Source organism: Anomalospiza imberbis, chromosome 11, assembly GCF_031753505.1.
Source record: "Anomalospiza imberbis isolate Cuckoo-Finch-1a 21T00152 chromosome 11, ASM3175350v1, whole genome shotgun sequence".
NCBI classification, from domain to species: domain Eukaryota; kingdom Metazoa; phylum Chordata; class Aves; order Passeriformes; family Viduidae; genus Anomalospiza; species Anomalospiza imberbis.
The window spans coordinates 21,771,550-21,790,641 of record NC_089691.1 but is presented as its reverse complement, the minus strand read 5'-3'; the positions used below and the strand labels follow the sequence as shown (position 1 = coordinate 21,790,641).

Here is a 19,092-nt window from a genome sequence, read left to right as displayed (position 1 = left end):
AGCTCAGCCTCTTGGCTCCCCCATCCCTGCTCTTCTGGGCCCCACTCTGGCCACCCCACAGCTCTGAAAGCCTGGGAGAAGTGGCTGGTGCTCAGTGTGACCCCCAGGGATGTCACCCCAGCAGCACAGTGTCCCTCTGCATGTTTGGAGCAGTGCACACACACTCTCCCCAGCAGAGCAGATCCCAGCCCTGCTCAGTAGCACTCCTCCACCCCCAGCCAGTGGTAATTTACCTCTTTGGAAGGTTTCCTGAGCACATCACCTACTCCACCCCCGCTCCTGAGCCCGTGACTCAGAACAGTAACAATGCACATCAGCAGCGTCTCGCACGTATGCTCCTTGTTCTCTTCCTCCATCTCCTCAGCGATCAGCTCTGGGAACACAGCAAGCAAAGACACGTTTCACAGCCCAGATTAGCTCTAAATCCTCCTCTCCATTCTTCGCTGGGTGTGCTCTCTCCCCCCTCAGACTGCCAGCCTGTGTTGCAAATCCCTGTAGGTTCAGTCCCCAAATAATCACAGAGCAGTGTGGGTTGGGGGACCTCTGCAGATCATCCATCCAACCCCTGCCCAGGCAGGGTCACCTGGAGCAGCGACACAGGGACACAGTGACCCACAGTCCAGGTGGGTTTGGGATGTCCCCAGAGAGACACTCCGTGATTCCCCGGGCAGCTGCTCCAGGGCTCTGCCCCCTCCCTGGAGAGAAGCTCTTCCTCACGCTGAGGTAGGACCTGGTTTAATTTATGGCCACTGCTCCTTGTCCTGTCACTGGGAACCACTGGGAAGGGTCTGAAGCCATCCTCTGACACCCCCTGGGGATATTGTACGGATTGATGGGATCCCCTCTCAGTCTTCCTTGGACTAAACAGGCCCTCAACAGTCTCTCCCCATAAGGGAGATGCTCCACACCCCTCCTCATCCCATGGCCTCCCCTGGACCCTCTCCAGAGCCACCCTGGGAGCAGATCTCCTCGCTGCCCTCCTCTCCCCACCACCAGTTTTCTCTTGTGCCTGAACTGCTGCCTGTGACTGGGTGCAATCTCTTTCCATCCCTGCTCGCATGCACAGCTCAGCTCACCAGATGCCTGTTTATACAGAACCCGAGTTTTTTGACAGCTCAGAGGACAAAGTGTTGCCTCTTCCACTCTCCCCTGGTGCCTGACAGATTGCACAGCCTTTGGGCTGCACTCAAAATGGCAGCTTCCACTCGGAGCTTTCAAATGGCTAAAAGATCACTGCTTGTGGAAACAGCACTCTGCTAGAAAAGCAACACCCCTCTTCTGACCTTCGCTTCGCTCGGCTCAAGGCTCCAACTTCACCGCTTCACTTGCAGAGCTGCTAAAATCCACTCCCTAACCTCACACACCCCCTGTAGCCATTAAACATCTCACGACTTTCATTTCATCACAAAAATGCTCATGAGCAGATCCCACCTTCCCACAGCCAGCCCTGGAGAGGCCCCAGTCCCTGTGCAACCCTGAAATAGCCAAAACCCGAGAGCAGTGGCCAAATATGGGGCACCATGAACACCCCTGACCACAAGACCCTGGCACTGTGCTGACTATGTGTGATACAAAAACATGCCTGAGTTTTCCTTCCTGCAGCCAGAGAGAAGGAGCGGAAAGAAGAAGCTTTTCCTGCAGCAAGGCTGAATTTTACTGTCTCAGAGAGGACCCCTGAGCAAAGCTGAGCCCCCTTCTCCTGTGAGCAGGGGCTGGTGGCCATCATTGACCTTTGATGGCCATGCAAGAGCCGTCCTTCCCAGAGAAACTGGGATGTTCTGTCTGCCCCTGCCAGCCAGCACCATAAATCTCCCACATGGAAATTACATTTTCTAGAAATAAAACTGAAATATTTCAATACCCAGGTAATATCTCACTTTCTTGGTCTCCAAACCCCCCAAACCTACCCTCGTCTACTTAATCCACCGAGCACTTCCTGCCATGATATTAAAACAGTTTCCTTAGTTTGAGATTGAACAATGCTGCCAATAAACCATATTTCACAGGGCATTATCCTCTGAGATCACATTTAATAGCCTCATGTTTTAAAATAATAAACTTTGCAAGACGCAAACTGCATCTCTTCCTTCTGCAATTGATGCAGAAAATTAAAGAGTATGGCAGTGTTTTATGAAGTCTGGTTTAGTTGTAAGTTTATCTGCTTTAGTCACTTCATGTAACAGATGTTATTTATGCTGCTGGCCTAAATTAATCCTATTTCAAGTTAATCTCGTGATAGCTTTGTTCTCAAATTTATTGCATAGGATTTTCTAAAGAAGTTCTTTTAATTGAAGGTGATGAAGTAAAAAAACAGAGTGAAAACTCAGGGTGTGAGTTAGGAATCCCAGAGAGGTACTTACGGTCGGAGGGAATGATGGAGGAGCAGTTGTCACTGCTCCCTGCCTTGCACACATCTGAGTAGAGGAACTCGCCAGTCATGGTCTCACCTGGCTCTGTGCGATCTGAAACCACAAAATGCTGCATCAAAGCATGCTTCAACACCTTGCAAGGTGACTCCTCAGGTATTAGGGTTCCCCATTGTACTCAGTGTGCAATTACAAGGCATTCAGAGCAGTATCTTACCCCAGAGGTTGCAGAAGTGCACAGTTACTTCCTGATTTACACATTCCATGGCTTTAAATTCAACCGCAAAAGCATTTTTATTTCACAGAATCCCAGATTCGCTGAAGTTGGAAAAGACCTCCAAGGAAAAGACCTCCAAGATTCTTCATTTAGTGGCTGATGCCCCACTTTGTCCCCAGCCCAGAGCACTCAGTGCCTCGTCCTTGGACACCTCCAGGGACGGGCACTCCAGACCTCCCTGGGCAGCCCCTTCCAAGGCCTGAGCACCCTTTCCATGGAGAAATTCCCGCTGCTGTCCCACCTGGCCACCCCTGGCAGAGCTGGAGCCCTTTCCCCTTGTCCTGTCCATGCCCTGGGGAACAAGAGCCCGTCATTTCTGCAACACAACCCAGGGCAACGAGCTGCTGGCACTGACCTGGCAGCAGGGTCTCGTTGGGGAGCTTGTCCACCTCCAGGATGAAGTCATCCTTGAAGAAGAGGTAGCCCACGATGGAGAACAGGTAGACCAGGATGAGGGCCAGCACGGCCGTCAGGATGATGGAGCGCCCGTTGCGGGTGACGCTCTTGATGACGTTGAGCAGCGTCTCCTCCCGGTACACCAGGTCAAAGAGCTGGGGACAGCCAACAACAGCACATGGAGCAGCAGCACCGCTGGGCCACCGTGCCCTGGCCGTGCACTCGGGAGCAGGAGGAGCTGAGGCAGCTGTGCCCTCCTCTGCAGCAGCCCCTGCCCGCTGCAGGCAGGTGTTCCTGCCTCAGTGCTAGACACACACCAAGCTGCCGGCACAGACTGCTAGCTGCTTTTTGCAGTATTATCTACCCCCTCACAGCCTCCAAACAGCTCACTTCAATTTGCAGTTTGCTGTTTTCTTTAAAACTTAATTTATTGAGCATTTCGTTAAATAAGCAATGCTTTTCCCCCAAAATCTGTGTTTAGATTTCTCTGCTGATACTTCCTTCATTTTCACTGGCTCTGGGACAACCTACAGCAGAGCCCAGGCAGGCTGTGCCTATGCTGGTGGATCACAGGACAGGTATTTGTTAAACTGGACCTCCATGAACACAGCAAATAACCAGCTCAGGTACCAGAGATGTGGCAAAGACCAATCAGAGCCACAAAGACAGCCTGCTCTGAATGGGATTTCAGCTTTGCTTCAACGGTGACACATCTCCACCACCACTGCTGCAGTGTTATTCTAGAAGCATTGTGCTGTGCAAGGTGAATCCCACCCCAGACAGAGGGAGCACGTGTGCCAGGATCCCTGTCCATCCCTGAGGGCTGGAGCCTGGACACAGCCATGGAGACACTCCAAAGTCACCCAGCTGCTCCGAAAGCACAGACACTGTGTTACAGTTACTGATAATAACACAGCAAAGCATCACAGCCCATCTCATTCTACCCCATGGGCAGGGACACCTTCACTGTCCCAGGCTGCTCCCAGCCCCAGTGTCCAGCCTGGCCCTGGGCACTGCCAGGGATCCAGGGGCAGCCACAGCTGCTCTGGGCACCTGTGCCAGGGCCTGCCCACCCTCAGAGGGAAGAATTTCTTCCTCATATCTCATCTAAACCTCTCTCCTTTTGGTTTAAAACCATCCCCCCATGTCCTCTCCCTGTCTGTCTGTGCACGAAGTCACCCAGCAGCAGAAGGGACGTGGCAGGAGTCCTGCTGTCTCCCACCGTAACTTCTCCTAAAGAAAACCCCCCGTCTGTGGCTCTTCCCAGTGTCTGTTCAACGGTTTCCCAGCAGAAAAGCAGAAATTCTCCCAGATATGCCCAAGATGGGACTTCACAAACAGAGCAGAAGACGTTCTGAGGGTCAAGCAAACACCCACCAAGAGGCTGTAAAAGAACTCGTGCACGAAGAGCCCCAGGGCACAGATCAGCAGGTACAGCAGGTGATAGAGGAACTCCACGTCCATGATCATGGCCTTGTATCCTCGCGTGAAGGTGCCGCAGTTACCCACGAAACTCATCAGGAAAATGATTTTATTGCAAACCTAATGAAAGATCAACCATAAATTAGATACAATAACAGCAAAAACAGACTGTTTTTTCAAGCTGGAGGTAACTTGGCACCTTGCTGGGAAATCCCTGCCAAGGCCTGAGCACCTTTCCATGGAGAAATTCCTGCAGGTGTCCACCCTGAGCCTCCCCAGCCCAGCCTTGGGCTGTTCCCTCTCCTCCTGTCCCTGTTCCCTGGAGCACAGCCCGACACCCCCGGCTGTCCCCTCCTGTCAGGACTCGTGCAGAGCCACAGGGTCCCCCCTGAGCTCCTCTTCTCCAGGCTGAGCCCCTTCCCAGCTCCCCATCAGACTCACAACACATCACTTAGTGAGCCTCACACAACCCCACAAAAACGGAGGCACTTTGGGTGAATAACCTCCTGCTTTAGGTCACAGGCTCCTGCCCGTGCCTGTGTGAGGTTGGAGCTGTTCCTACACTGAGCAAAACCTCAGAGCTCTGTCTGCAGCCTGGGGAAGCAGGATTAAAGGAACAACTCGGAGCACTCACGTGAGGAGCAGCCCAAGGAGGGAATTACTCCTCCCACCAGTCCCACCACCAGAAGTAGCGTGTCCCAGGCTACTTCTGCTCCACGTCTTCACACACAGGGAAGGAACCCTTACGCAGGGGGCACGAGGAGGTCAGAAAAGCCCCCTGGGTTCTTACATTGAACGCTCCCAGAAGGAACAAGGTGGGCTGCAAGCCCACAGAGAAGATGAGCCGCAGGATGGTGGAGGCGATCAGGGCGCGGATGCCGTGGGGCTTGGGCAGGGCGATGACGATGGCCAGGGAGATGAACATGGCTGTCCACAGCAAGCCAGACAAGTGGGGCTCCAGCGTGCCTGGGCAGAGGCAAAACAGAGCCATTCCTGCACAACCAAACCGACCAGAGCAGTGCCATTGGTTCTGCCTTCGCTGGAGCATCAGCCAGCCCCCGTCAGCAGCATCTGAGCCCAAAGCCTGCAGCAGGCTTCAGTCAGCAGCTCGGTACTAAATCATCCTGCAGCCTTCCTTTTGCTGCAGGATCTTCCTTTTGGTGCTCACACCTGAGAGCTGAGGGCCTCCTGCAGCCCCTTTTGTGTGCAGAGGCAGTGCCTGGGCAGGTGAGGACACTCCCTGACACTCTCCCTGGTGTGCTTTCGGTCAGACCCTCGCACCCATTTCTGGCACCTCTTGCTATTTCTGGGTCTGTTTAGACCGTCCCCTGAGACTGGCTGCTTACACAACTCCGAGCCCGTGTAGCTAAAAATACACTTCCCTGAAAGAGCCATAAAAAAGATCCAGCCCAAAACACTCTGATTTATGCAAAATGTGAGACACCTCTTTCTCAAAGCTGACTTCAATTTTTGTCTTCAAGCAACCGGTTCCTCAACTGACAAAAAAGCAAGATCCCCCAAATTTCACAGCACTCTGCAGCCCTTCTGCAAGCTCATTCTCACAGAACTTGTGTCTGACTGGCAAGATCCATCCTCACTCAGGGCTTTTTCCCCCTGCTCCCAAATTCAGGCAGCTTAGGAAATGTTACTCTCATCTGACTACCACGAGCAGCCATTTAATCTTGTTCCAAATCACTGCAGATTAATAAAGACAGCAGAGGATGGATGGAAATTAAAAGTTAATAAGCATAAAGTTGAACAGCTGTTTTGGCTGCCTGGGGGGAGTTTGGGCTCCTGGAGCTGTCACACAGCACAAGGTGCAGAGCTGGGAATGGAGTCACTGGGTGGGAACAAGCAACAGCACGGGGAGGGGACAGGGGAGATGTGCAGCAGCTCACTTAGGAACTTATCTAAAATCTAAATAAGATTTATTGGGAATATATTTGCTTTCAGGAGTTGCAGCAGCTCCCAGCAAGCCTAAGAAACACCTGGAGTGAGTGAGGTCCTCAGGTGTTGCCTGGAACACCCACCTGGGCCCAGCCCAGAACCCCGGGCTGCCCAGCAGCACCAGGAGGGCACTGCCAGGACCTCACGGGACCCGGCTGTGCCACCTCAGGGCAGAGCAGGGCCACAGGCTCGCCCCTCCCTCCCAGGGCAGGGAGGTGGGAGCAGCATCCTTGTCCTGGCACACGGAGCTAAGGGTGGTCACTCCTCAACTGCTGCAGCCACCCTGACCCCAAAGCCTTGCTGGGAGCACGGGGACTCCCTGCACAGCCACAGGCAGGAGGAGCACGCAGCCAGCAGGAAGTTCTGCCTGTCTCTGGAATTCTCACCATTCCAGTACCGAATTCCAGGCATCCAGTTTTGTTTCTGCTCCTCAAGTCAGAAGTTTTACAGCTTCTGCTACTGTCAGATGCTCATCAGCTGCTCAGTTCACCGTGTCTGAGCAATTCAAGACACTGACAACTTCCCCCAAACAGTCTGTTTGGAAGAGTCTTTTTTTTTTTTTTTTAGCTAAATATAAGATACACATGTATTTATTTATTTTACTTTTTGGATTCCAACTAGGAGAGGAAGAGGTTTTATCAAAATGTTACCTGATAAATAAAGAATTTCAAATATGTCGGGTAGGGCATCTTCAAAATGCCAAACAATCCCCCCCACAGTCTTGCAGTTTGTAATCTCAGGGAACTCATTTAACCAGCAGCTTTCCTGGCAGCCATAAATTCAGAGCTTTTAACTTGGGATCTTTGCAACTAGAGACAGAAATTCAGTTGCTTTTTGGGCTCGTTAGAACCCTCCAGCCAGGATCTGAGCTGTCCCCACTCTGCTGACACTGGGTGTGACACTGAGGAGCAGCAGCTGCAGCCACAGCCTGGTGGTCCTGATTGCAGAAGGCAAAACTGTTCTCTTCCCCCTCTCAGGAGCTCAGGAATTTGGTCTAAAATATCCCTCTGGCAGGCTTTTTGAGGATGCAAACCCCCTTCACCCAAGGAAAAAGCTCCTACCTAGACATTCACATCGCTCTGCAAGTGACGCTGCTGAGAGCATCCCTGCGGATTCCCCGGCTGCTGCTGGCAGGACTGCAGCCCTGGGGAGAGGCTGATCTGCTCAGAGCTCACTGAGCTGCCTCTGAGAGCCACCAGGGACCTGTCACCGTGCAGCCCCACGGGGCTGTCCCAGAATTGGAGGTGGGAATGTGGCACCCTGCTCCCCGTGGGAATCCTCTGCCCCCCACAGCCCTGGGGCAGGCAATGCTGGGAATGGGCTCCTCTCCCTCATCCTCCAGGGATTCCTGCTGCTCACTGCCCCCCTGCCAAGGCAGGATAATGTCACCCACCCCCAGCACTCAGAGGCCTCCTGGAGCACCAGGAAAAGTGTGTGGAAAATGCCATTAATAAACTGCAAGCTCAAGGAAAACAACGCATTCAACATTTCGCCTATTTTTAGCTCCATCCTTAATTACAGGACTTTAAACTGAAGTAGAACAGTCAAGCAATTAAAGGTGGATGTTTATGTCAGGTAATTTTTTCCCCTAGGAAAAAAGCATGGCTCTACATTTTCCTTAAAAGTGCCTCAAGAAAGAGTAAGAGAACAGCACAATTTAAAACAAGGCAATGCAAAAAGCCAAATTCTGTTCTCCTGCCCCCACTGATGTAAACAGCAGTGCACAGACACGAGTGGGGAGAGCAGAATTTGGCTCATTACACCTTATTTGTTCACGTGGATTTTTTAGGTTAAATATCAGTACCTCCTCGGATTCCCTTGAATGGGTAGAAAAATGCCACGAGCAGGTTCATGAGCACAGCCAGGTTAAAGGAAATGCTGCTCCAGAAGGACATGTTCCGAGCACACCAGTACAGGAAAGGCTGAGCTGAAAGACAGAAAATGACTTCTTTTTAATGGAGAGTTTAGTAAAAATAAGAGGTCTCTATTAAAAAAAAAAAAAAATCACCACCAAAACAAGTTTGTTTCCAGTTTGCCCAAAAGCACAGCATCAAAAGTAATAATATTCATGGCTTATTCTGAAGTTTATTTAATTATCTTTCATCTTGGGGGCACTTCAAATTTCCTAGATGGTGTTTTAAGGCAAAGGACCCCTGTTACAAACATGGTTTAGCAGCAGCACGAGAACAAGCTGAGAAACTGCAGAGATCAAGCACTTGAGGCCTCCCCTAATAATATACTTTGTACTCAGAGTCACCCCAAGAGCAGTTTGGAGGGGGAAAACGAGCTGCAGCCACATCCCTCTGTGTTCTGCTGCTGCCAGCAGCTCACCTGCACCACACAGTGCCACCTGCAAATTCATTTTCTGCTGAGAACAGCCCAAAATAGCCCCAGAATAAGCAGGGGGTGAAGCTCCCTGGCCTTCCCTCTGCCCTGGGGACAAAGGACTCAGCACATCTGCACAGAGCTCCAAGTACAATCCAACAGCACATTTAAATCCTTAATGTTACCCAGAAACACTTCTCAAAAAGACTCCTAATTCTAATAATCCCTGCAGCCAGAACCAAGAGGCAGAAAGCAGAAAGATTCCTTTGCTGAAGTGGTCGTGAACCCAAGGAAAGCTGCCTTGCAGTAATTCCCTCTGCATCCAGGCAAAATCCCCCTGATTTTAGCTCCTGCAGGCTTACTGCACAGCAAATTGTGTCCTCCTGAAATCTAGAGTAGTGAAAAAAATCCATTAAAAGAAGGGAAAGTACTGTTTTGCCTTGGTGGAAGAGGCAGCTTGTTTAGATATCAGGGAGCAAAGAAAAAGCTCTCAGTAAAATTGAGGAACAAGCTGAAAATGCAGACTTTGGGCTGAAGGGTAATTTATAACATGCAGCAGTTCTGAGCCTTGCAGCAGCCACCACCTCTCTCCAGAAAATCCCCTCCTCTAACACCCCCAGCTGACAAAGGGGTAAAGAATTCCACAGTATCTCAATGTTCTCCATTTCCTTTTAACCGGAAGAACGTGCAACCAGGTTTAATTCATTTATATGGGATTATATAAGGGGGATTATAAAGGTCCAGGCTTAACTTTAAACCTTCCTTTGGTGATGGACACTGACTCTCTGTCTGTGTGGTGCTTCTGCCTGGCTTTGGCAGCTCATTTTCGTTCTTAATTAACAATTAAGAGATTTCTGGTGCTCGGATTATGGGCCAGCACCATGAGCTGAAGGGAGAAGTACACGGGTCTTTATTTTAGAAGTCTTTTTGAGGGTTAAATAGACTCTAACTGGCATCACGTGAGCACACACAGCACTGCCAGAGGTCACAGCTCCACCACAAACTACTGAAAATGTGAGAAACAACTCTACAAATGCAAAAAATCACTCAGAGGCCAGACAAGACCTGGATATTAGAGACAGAATAAATGATTCCAGTTTTTTAAAGGAAAAAAAAAAGAAATATTCTCCACTTCTGCAGGTGGATCTTGGCTAATTTGTGGTCTGTTGTTAACGATGGATGACTTCACAGCTTGCTTGGAGACAGCCTCGAAGACAAAGTGGCTCAAACAACAAAATCTAACAGAATATATGGGTGCTGTTGAAGTTGCAATTTGTTTAGGATGTCACACTCCTGGATTTCTTGCAGAGCTCTGAGATTTTTGGAAGCAGTCCCACACCTGCCCCAAGAGGGGGTTCCAGAGCAGTCCTGCTCTTGCACTAAAAGCTGGAGTGGAGCTGATGCAGGGGAGGGGAGCAGCGGTGCTATCAGATGGCAGGGGCTGAGCCCAGCAGGAAGGAGCTGCCTTACCTCCCATTTCACAGGGTCACTGCTGGTCAGTTCTCAGCACTGCCCACTGAGCCCCAGCTGCAGCATTCAGCTTTCAGCAGAACAAGAACAAAAATACTAAGCAAGTGAGCTAGAAGGTTTGCTGGGGGACGTGGTGGCACTGTGTGAATTAAAATACCATTTTAAGGGATTTCCCAGCTGCCAGTGGGAACCTCTGAGGGAAAATCAGTGCTTGAAAACACCTGTGTTCAGACATGTTAGCATCACAGGGATGGAAGGGACTTATCAACCTGTCAGCCAGTCTACTTGCCAAAAAAGGATGAATTCTACTCTACAATTACTCAGAAATCCATCTTTAACTTGTTCTTAAACATCTCCATTCCTAGAGATGCCCTAGGTCCACAGAATCTTTACAGTTGGAAAAGACCTTTACAATCACCAAGTCCAACCTTGCTGCATGCCCAGTGGCACAGGCCACTGCTCTCTTCAGCGGGGTCCTCCCCTTCCTCCTCATTTCAGCTACTCCTCCACGCATTTGTTCCCTCCTGCTGGATCTCAAACAGGACGACCTGTGCTGCTCCTTCCCTGAGCCCCTCCCGAGGGCCCCTGCTGCTCCAGCATTCAGCCTGCCTTTATCCCAGCAGCTGCCACCTGCAGAGGAGCAGCTCTGGCAGACCGTTATCGGGGTTGCTGCCACGCTGGGGAACCGTCTGCTGCTCAGCCAAGGTCTCCAGCCCCAAAATCCCCACCTGAGCGCGCCGCCCCACGCGGAGCAGCACTGACCCACCTCGCAGCTTCTTCTGCCAGTTCATCTCATTGAAGAGGTCCTCAGACTTGAGGAAGAAGTCGTTGATCTTGCTGCCCTGCTCGTCCCTCTCCGTGGTGTAGTAGATGCGCAGCTTGGACTCCTTGGTGAGGAACTCGCAGATGCTGGGCACGGGGAACACGATCTGCTCCATGGTGCGGTCCGACCTGACAATCTGCACGGCAGCCCCATGAGTCCTTCCCGCTTCTGAATGCTTTTATGTCTTGGTTTTCTGCCTGTTTTGCTCCCCCTTTTCAAAGCAGCTACATGCAGACACGTTTCCAAAGAACAGCAGCTCGACACAGATTTCATTTGATTTACCTTTCAGAGCAGGGCTACATTTAGCTCCAGAATGGTAATTTCTATGCTGTGGTCTTATCCTGGCAGTACTGGTCTTAGCTGGGATTTCCAAGGGGCCCAGAGAATCCCCCATCAAAGCTGGGATGCAGTTCAGAGCAATGTGGTGGCCCAATTCAAGAATGCTGGCAAATTTGAGCCAAATTTGGGCAAGTACAAGGGATAACAGTGATATTTATACTGCTTATAAGAGAGTTTTGGGAAGTCACAGAACCATGGACTGGTGTGGATTGGAAGGACCTTAAAGCCCATCCAGTGACACCCCCGCCATGGCATGGACACCTTCCCACTGTCCCAGGCTGCTCCAAGCCCCAGTGTCCAACCTGGCCTGGGACACTGCCAGGGCTCCAGGGGCAGCCACAGCTCCTCCAGGAAATCTCCGTATCTGTGAACATTTTACTTTTATAAAGCTCTTAGATGGCACACGAGGCCAAACTGTCATTTGAATCCAGAAAGAGTGGCAAAAAGCTATCACAAACTTTCTGGATTCAGCAACAGCACCGGCCAAAATGTAACAGAAGCGAAGCCACACTTCCTGCTGCCAAGAGAGCTCTGCTCAGCTCCATCCCCGAGCCCACACATGACAGCTCAGGAATAGCTCCCCCCGCCACTGCCAGGGAATTAAATAAATAACTCTCCCTGTATGCTCTGTAGCAGGGACAACAGTCCACACACAGGCAGCAGAGCCATGGCAGCACCATGAATAATGCCCCCAGGGCTGCCCTCCCCCTGCTCAGCCCTGGGGTTCCCTACCTCGATCTGTGCCGTGTGCTTGGCGTAGAACTCCAGCGCCTCGTCCCCCTCGATCTGACCCCCTGGCTTCAGCATGTTCTGCAGCTCTTTGTTGTGACGAGCCAACTAAAATAAAGGAATGCACAGGGAGTGGGAGACACCAGATGTCTCTCTGTGATATTAAATTTCTGATTTTTGGCATAAAAAAAGAAATAGTACGCAGTCAGCTGCTAGGAAAGGGCAAAGTTGACAGAAGGCTTGTTCTGTTCCAACCAGACACCCTGCAGCTCTATTTTGGGAGCAAGTCAGAATGATTCAAATATGTATTTCTTTAATGCCAGTGTTGTACTCCTCTTTTCCCCATCCTCTCCCACCCTTTGCCTGGAATCTTTCTGATCCCACAGAAATTCACATTCGGTCTGTCCTTCTACACCACCCTAACCCAAAGGTGTGCCCATCACCCAAGATCCAGGCAGGGACAAAGAGAAAATCTGCATCAACTGAGCAGCAGATGTACAGAGCACTGCTCCAAAAATGCTGCTGGATGCTCCAAATTCATCCTGCAGCACAGTGAGGGTCTGTCTGCTCAGATGCTGGAGGAACAAGAAGTCTCTAATGCAGTGAGAGATGCAGCACCAATATATTAAGTAGATTTAGATACAGTTTTCTCCCCTTTGGTTTTTTACCTTTCAAATACACATTGTGTCAGTACAATGGCTCTGCTTGGTTCCAGCAGAGAGAGAATGTGGCAAGGACCGAGATTTCTGATTACACTTTAATTGATCTGTGAGTAGAATTTCTTTGGGAGTATAAAGTAACCTTTGATACAGCTGAAAAATAATACACTGCTGCTCAGTGCTGCCAAGAATTGAGCCACATGTCCTCAGGAACTCGGTCCAGAGCCCGCCTGCTTCCCACGATAAAAGAAAATTCCCAAAATTTTCTTGTATTATACTATTTTTGTTTCTGATTAAAATTAGGATTTGCTCTGATAACAAGAGTATGTGCAGTGAGTCTGCCTCAGAGATGAGCCATGAAAACAGTTCCAGGGCAAAGCAGACTCTGGCTTTTCCCAGTTTGTGGCTCGTGGTGGAACTCTACCTGATGAGCCAAGATATAAATGTTGTGTCCCACGTTCCTGGGGGACGCCGCGACGTCTTCCCCGTTCTCTCCATCCTCAAACTCCACTTCTCCCTGCAGATAAGCCTTCTTGATCACTTCCACCTGGAGAAGGAGGCAGGCAAGGAGAGGAGGCTCAGGCAAAGGGTGGAAGCTGCTGAGGGCAGCACACGCTCGGCACTCCCCCGGACGGGAATGGAGCGCAGCAGGGACATTCAAAGGTGGGTCAGTGGGTTTCTCAACATCCAGGATAAACTGAACTCAGCATCAGCCCAGCTCACTGGCTCAACAAACTGAAGGTGACATGTTCCAGGCCACCCTCTCTGCACCCGCGTCACGTTCTGAGCCCGGCTCCAGTGCAGCCCCGTGGACGAGTCAACGGTGCTCGGGCTGTGCTTCGGATCTCCCGCTTGTGTTTTCACCAGTTCATTCATGAACCAGCCCCAAAACCCTGCTAGGGCTCACTGGACAGCTCTGGGGCCGCAAGGGATTGTCACTTCTCTGTCTCCTGTGCAGATGAACAGTCAGGAGCTGGGGAGGGAGCCCAGGACTCACCAGCTCCTTGGGCCTCATGTTGTAGAGGATCCTCTCCGCGTTCTCACTGTCGTGCCTGCTCTCCATGATGGCCAGGAGCAGCTTGGAAGCGTTGTTCTGAGGGCAGGGAAAAGCAATGGAATCACTGCCAGGAGCCAAAAAATGAGGGTCCCCAGCCCGAGTGGCACCACTCTGCTGCCAGAAGGGCTTCAGGGACACGGGTCCCACAGCAGCAGCCACTGCAGGCAGAGTGTGCCAGCCAGCCAGCCCAGGGCTCTCACAGCCTCACCTCACCAAGCCCTCCCTCTCCTCCAATTACTGACCTACACAACTTAACAGGATTTTTTAGCAGTTTATTCCCCAAATCCTACTTATTGAAAGACATCACATTAACCCCAGCCACGGTTTAAATTTCTAAAAATGCTGCTGTTTCATGCTCGTGTTGTTTTGTTTTGATTTAAGGATACTGCAGTATCACCACAAGCTCTGAGCTCCCAAATGGTGCAGCTCAGCTCTGCTGAAGATGCTGCTGATTAAATCAAGGGACAGCCAGGGCTGAAGACACAGATGTGCTTTGCTGCTTTTAACTGAAATCACTCTGCAGTCTGCTCACGCCAAGGAACACAGGGAGGAAATGGGAAACTACCACAAGGCACCAGACTACTTTAATACGAACAATTAAGATTAAAATCCATCATGCCTGACAATAAAACCCAATAAAAGTATTTAATTTTGAAGTATAATGCTAATCGAGTCTAAAAGCATTTTTTATTTACAATAATAAAAAACCCACATTACCCATAATAATGGTGTGAGTCGGCAACGGAAAACAAGGAGACACTGCAGTGTCAGTCAGGGCAATAAGTCAGAAAGGAAATATTTCTTAAGCACAGGCTGAAGCAAGAGTGCTCTGAGACTGCTGTTGCTAGAGGGGAACCTGCTCGTGTGTTTTTGTGTTTTGAAACCAGCAGCAGGGCTAATTATTTCAGCATTAATTTGGACAGCCATAAAGAATTGTTGATTTAATGTCAACCTATTAAACAACACCAATGAAGTGTTAGGAAAGTAGTTGCAACATGAGAAATTTCACTTCCACTGTCCACGTAAAAGCTCAGCAACAACAGAACAGTTTTCATCAGCTTCAGATTTTTTACAGGAAGTGATTTTAGGATTCCTCAGCATATTCTGACTGCCTGCATCCCCCATCTGAGAACTGGTGGCTCCAAGTCATCATTTCAAAGATGAAATACCTGTGACAAACAATCTTTGGGCACTGCCTGCAGCTCAGTGATGTATCTAATTTTTGGGCACTTATGAATGCTGGGATATAATAAACACTCAGATAATTTTAACAGTAAAATCACATTTTATCCCACTGTTAACGTGCCTCACACAGAGCATGCACTTGCCTTCAGCTCCAACACGAGGTCCATCCTCTTCTTTCCCAGAGGGTTGATGTCATTGAGAATTAATGCTGTGATGATGTCAATGCCATTGGACTCGTGGGTAGCAATGCAGTTCTGTCCAAAGAAAAGTCATCAGGCTTCACTAATTACCTGTACTACAAACACAGCCCGGGCTGGAGACCCCTCCAGAGCAGCTGAGTCCCCTCTGTCATCACCTCCTGGGCTGCCCGAGCTGGAAAACTGCACAGACAGCTCCAGGCAATGCAACAACAAAAGATTTAAGGCATTTTGTTCCAAGCTTTTCCTCTCCTCAGCCATGGTCCTACTGGAGCCCCTGGCCTCAGGAAGCATGGAGAACCACAGCTGATAAATGAAGCATTTCCATGCCAAAGTGTGCAGGCTGGAGGAACGGTGTTTTACTGAGATTAGGGAGAGTTTTCTTTATTAAAAACATGCCAATCAACACCTACTTCAGTGCTGTCTACACAAAAAAAGGGAATTTCCATAACCTCCTTCCTACCCTTCAGCCCTGCTCTTGGAATGCTCTGTACCTAAAATGTACAAACAGCAGCTTGCTGGCTTCAAAATCCAGAGAGAGCCCTGCTCTGTCGTTGAACTCCACACCAAGAACACCTGAAGGGTTTTATTCCACCTGATCCGGAGAGCAGAGGGACACTGACAATTCTCCCTGGCATGCACAGCCTCACACATTCTCTTGCAGAGACGAGAAGAGCAGAAAGGTCACATTCCAGGCTTTCAGGACAGTATTATGGTTCAATTCATAAGGAAATGGAGAGAATAAGCAGAAACTGGCACAGGGTGCCCAGAGCAGCTGGGGCTGCCTCTGGATCCCTGGCAGTGCCCAAGGCCAGGCTGGACAGGGCTTGGAGCAGCCTGGGACAGTGGGAGGTGTCCCTGCCATGGCAGGGGTGGCTCTGGATGGGCTTTAAGGCCCTTCCCAACCCAACCTAGTCTGGGATTTTATGAAGTACAGCCATTCCCCACTCTCCCTGCCCAGTCTAATGAAACAGATCTTAGCAAAGCAGAAATACTTCTACTGCTTTGAGTGCTTCAGCTCCTCAGAGGGGGCCCTGAGAAAGACAAGTTGATTATGAGGTGTTTATAAAGGAAAAAAATCCTCCAGCCTGGGGGGGGAATAAAGTGGGCAGTGTTTAAGACAGCAGGCTAGCAGAGCTGGGGCCCAGGGAGAAAGGGGGCCGCATTTCCCAGCTCTGGGTTCATTACCTGGTTCTCGTGGCAGGGCCCCTGACAGTACTCAGTCAAACTTTCCAGCGTCTGGTTGATCAGGGCCACGTTCTTCTCATTTATATACAGACCCAGAAGTCCAAGTCCCCCAGTTGTGCTCCCACAGATGCAGTCCAGGAACTGCAGTGTCTCACACACCAGGTTGTAGTTTGTCTTGTTGTTCTGGCAGCGCAGGAAATTCTGTGAGGAGAGTGTCAAAGCCATGAGGGAGGGGAAAAACCATGCAAAATGCTCTTTGGCTGCTAGTATTTATTAAGTTCATCCATCCCCAATTCCACTGCATGCTGGATTGCTCTGGCTCGCTGTACAAGCACTTTAAGCCTCTTTCCAGAGGTTATTTGCAACGTGCTGCTCTCCTGAGCAGCTTGCTGGCCTCACGCTGTACAGCAGTGAGCAGAGTGCATCCCATAAACAGAGATCCACCAGAGCCTGACACACCCAGCATGGAACAGGCACTCCGGGAAGCTCTCTGGAGCCTGGAAGCTTCACTCCACCTGCTGCACTTCTCTGCCAAGCATCACTCAAGGCTCCCTCCTCCCAGACCTCTCTTGATTCCCCGGCTGGGGCCTCACAGCAGCTCCACCTGCACAAGAGGGACCGGAGTGCACACCTTGCAGGAAGGTGCCTTAAAATGGAATTCTCTCCACTGCATTTCTTTCCACGTAACTATTGTGATTCCTGCCTGAAGCTGCTGATTAGGAGCAGCTCCTCTAATGAAAAGCCAGATTTGCCACCGTGGATTTAACAGCTTTCTGCTCTCCTTTATTCCAAACGAAGAAAAGCACCAAACCCACCCAAAACTGAAGGACAACTAATGAAAACCAATCTCCCAGTGACTCAGATGCTATTTGCCAGTGCATTCCCAGCAGTGCTGCAAAGATTGGCAGCCACTACCACTTGCTTTTCCCTGAAGTTTCAGCAGGAAAACTCTTACTTAGCCTAATTCTAGCAGGTAACAACAATTCCAGAGTGAAAAAGCCCTCAGAGGAACTGGAGCCATGGAGTATGGAACCAGCAGGGTCTTTCCTGCCAGCCCAGAGAGCAGCACTGGTCCCTGGCTGTCTCTGCCTCAGTCAGACTAATGAGTCTTTTAAGGCAAACAGAGAGAAATTGCAGATTCAATGGAAGGCAAAGCTAAAAAAGGAAAACGCTGTCTATGAATGCAGACTAAAGGTGACAGTGATTCAGCACATTTCAGCTGATTGCTCATTTAGTATCCTGACTTCTGATTACCTTGTCAGAATGTAAAAAAGGTTGATCCTACAGAAATTGGAGCTCGTGTCTTCTCTCCAGGAAAAAAAGCAAAATGAAAGGATAATACCCCAAGTGAGGGAGTAAAATGCTCCCTGGCTGCTGCACAGCATTTATTCTGATTGCAGCTAAGCTTGTACCTGAGCTGCTTGATCCACAGTCAGTAAGGAGACAAGAGGAATGAGGCACAAGACATTGTTAGGCTGAAACAAGGGGAAGGAAAAAATTGTACAAAACAAACCCCTGCTGCACTGTGAGAAACTGCCCCAGGGAGTGTCTGCTGCTGTCTCAGCCAGGACAGAGGGAACTCTTCATTTTCAGTCACCCAGAGCACCTCACAGTGGGAACACAGCTCTTCAGTGCTGAGTGTGCCACTCCACTGCTCCCCGTGGGAATGACCCCGAGGTGTGCACCCTCTGACAGACCCTGCACCCAGAACCAGCGGCCACAGGCAGATCCAGCGAGAACGCGTGGGAAGCCTGCATCCACCCGCTCATCCCAGTCCTTGCATTCACCTGGAGAAGGTACTGCAGCTCCTCCAGCCCCGTGGAGGGCTGTGGAACAGCATCCACACAGAGCAAACTGGGGCTGTATCTGGGAAGGGAAGAGCTGCCTGATGCAGAGGGCACAGCACTGCAGCTGCCTGAGCACCCAGAGTCCTCCTCCTCCTCCTCTCTGAAGCACAGCAGCTCCTCCAGCGTGACTGGCACTGCCCTGTGTTTGCCCATCAGCTCCCACAGCTGCCAAGAGCCTGGAAAGGCTCGGTGTGCCCAGCACACACCTGCAGCAGGCAGGTGATCCCAACTCACTCCTCATTCAAATGTAATGTGCAATTCTGGGAGACACTCAGCTTCCTGGGGAGCCCTTCCCTGTTCCTTTAGGCAGCGACTGCAGGGAGTTTGTCTTGGCACTCTGCAGGGAGCTCAGTTACACGTACCAGCTGCAGACACCAAGATTTTGGAGGATCAGACACTTCTGCCTTCCCTTTGGGGCTGAGAGAAGGACAAACCTCGAGGCAGGCAGGCAGCAAGAGGATTACGCTGGAAAAGCTGTTCTACCTTTTTTTTTTTTTTTTTTTTTGCTGTTACAAAAAGAAATCCCTTTTTCTCTCAGAGCTGACTACAACTACCCGCTGTTTGGGGAATGGAATTGTTCAGGACGGGGAAGAGCTCAGGCCAAGTTTCTGCACTGGCTGGAATTCAAGTGTGCTCCTATAGCTGCACTGGCGGATCCTGTGCGTGCGGTTTGGAGCCGTGCCACGGGAACCGACACTGCCAGCGGCAGGAAAATCCTCTGACAAAACACACATCAAAGGGCTCTTTTTCTTTAAAATGAGAGAAAGGCTGATGTATGTAACCTGGGCACTCAGAGATGCTCCCAGAAGGTTTCCGTGCAGCTGGGATCCCACGTGCTGCCGGGGCATTCCCGCTCAGAGGAAGC

General features: G+C 50.5%; 1 protein-coding gene and 1 long non-coding RNA gene across 15 annotated transcripts in view; one reads left to right on the top strand and one right to left on the bottom strand.

The window, feature by feature from the left end:
• LOC137480927 (uncharacterized) overlaps positions 1 to 19,092 on the top strand; it is a 448,694-nt gene that overhangs the window by 210,999 nt on the left and 218,603 nt on the right. The window lies entirely within an intron of this gene.
• The window catches only part of ITPR1 (inositol 1,4,5-trisphosphate receptor type 1), a 162,845-nt gene that overhangs the window by 21,086 nt on the left and 122,667 nt on the right, over positions 1 to 19,092 (bottom strand). For all 13 annotated transcript variants that reach the window (XM_068202353.1, XM_068202356.1, XM_068202354.1 and 10 more), the window contains 12 exons: positions 16,381 to 16,581; positions 15,139 to 15,249; positions 13,751 to 13,846; positions 13,178 to 13,300; positions 12,098 to 12,202; positions 10,970 to 11,162; positions 8,213 to 8,335; positions 5,252 to 5,427; positions 4,417 to 4,581; positions 2,999 to 3,194; positions 2,361 to 2,462; positions 234 to 373 (listed from right to left, as the gene is read on the bottom strand). In XM_068202353.1, coding sequence (XP_068058454.1) covers positions 234 to 373; positions 2,361 to 2,462; positions 2,999 to 3,194; positions 4,417 to 4,581; positions 5,252 to 5,427; positions 8,213 to 8,335; positions 10,970 to 11,162; positions 12,098 to 12,202; positions 13,178 to 13,300; positions 13,751 to 13,846; positions 15,139 to 15,249; positions 16,381 to 16,581 — 1,731 coding nt within the window. The remainder of the gene's footprint in view (positions 1 to 233; positions 374 to 2,360; positions 2,463 to 2,998; positions 3,195 to 4,416; positions 4,582 to 5,251; positions 5,428 to 8,212; positions 8,336 to 10,969; positions 11,163 to 12,097; positions 12,203 to 13,177; positions 13,301 to 13,750; positions 13,847 to 15,138; positions 15,250 to 16,380; positions 16,582 to 19,092) is intronic.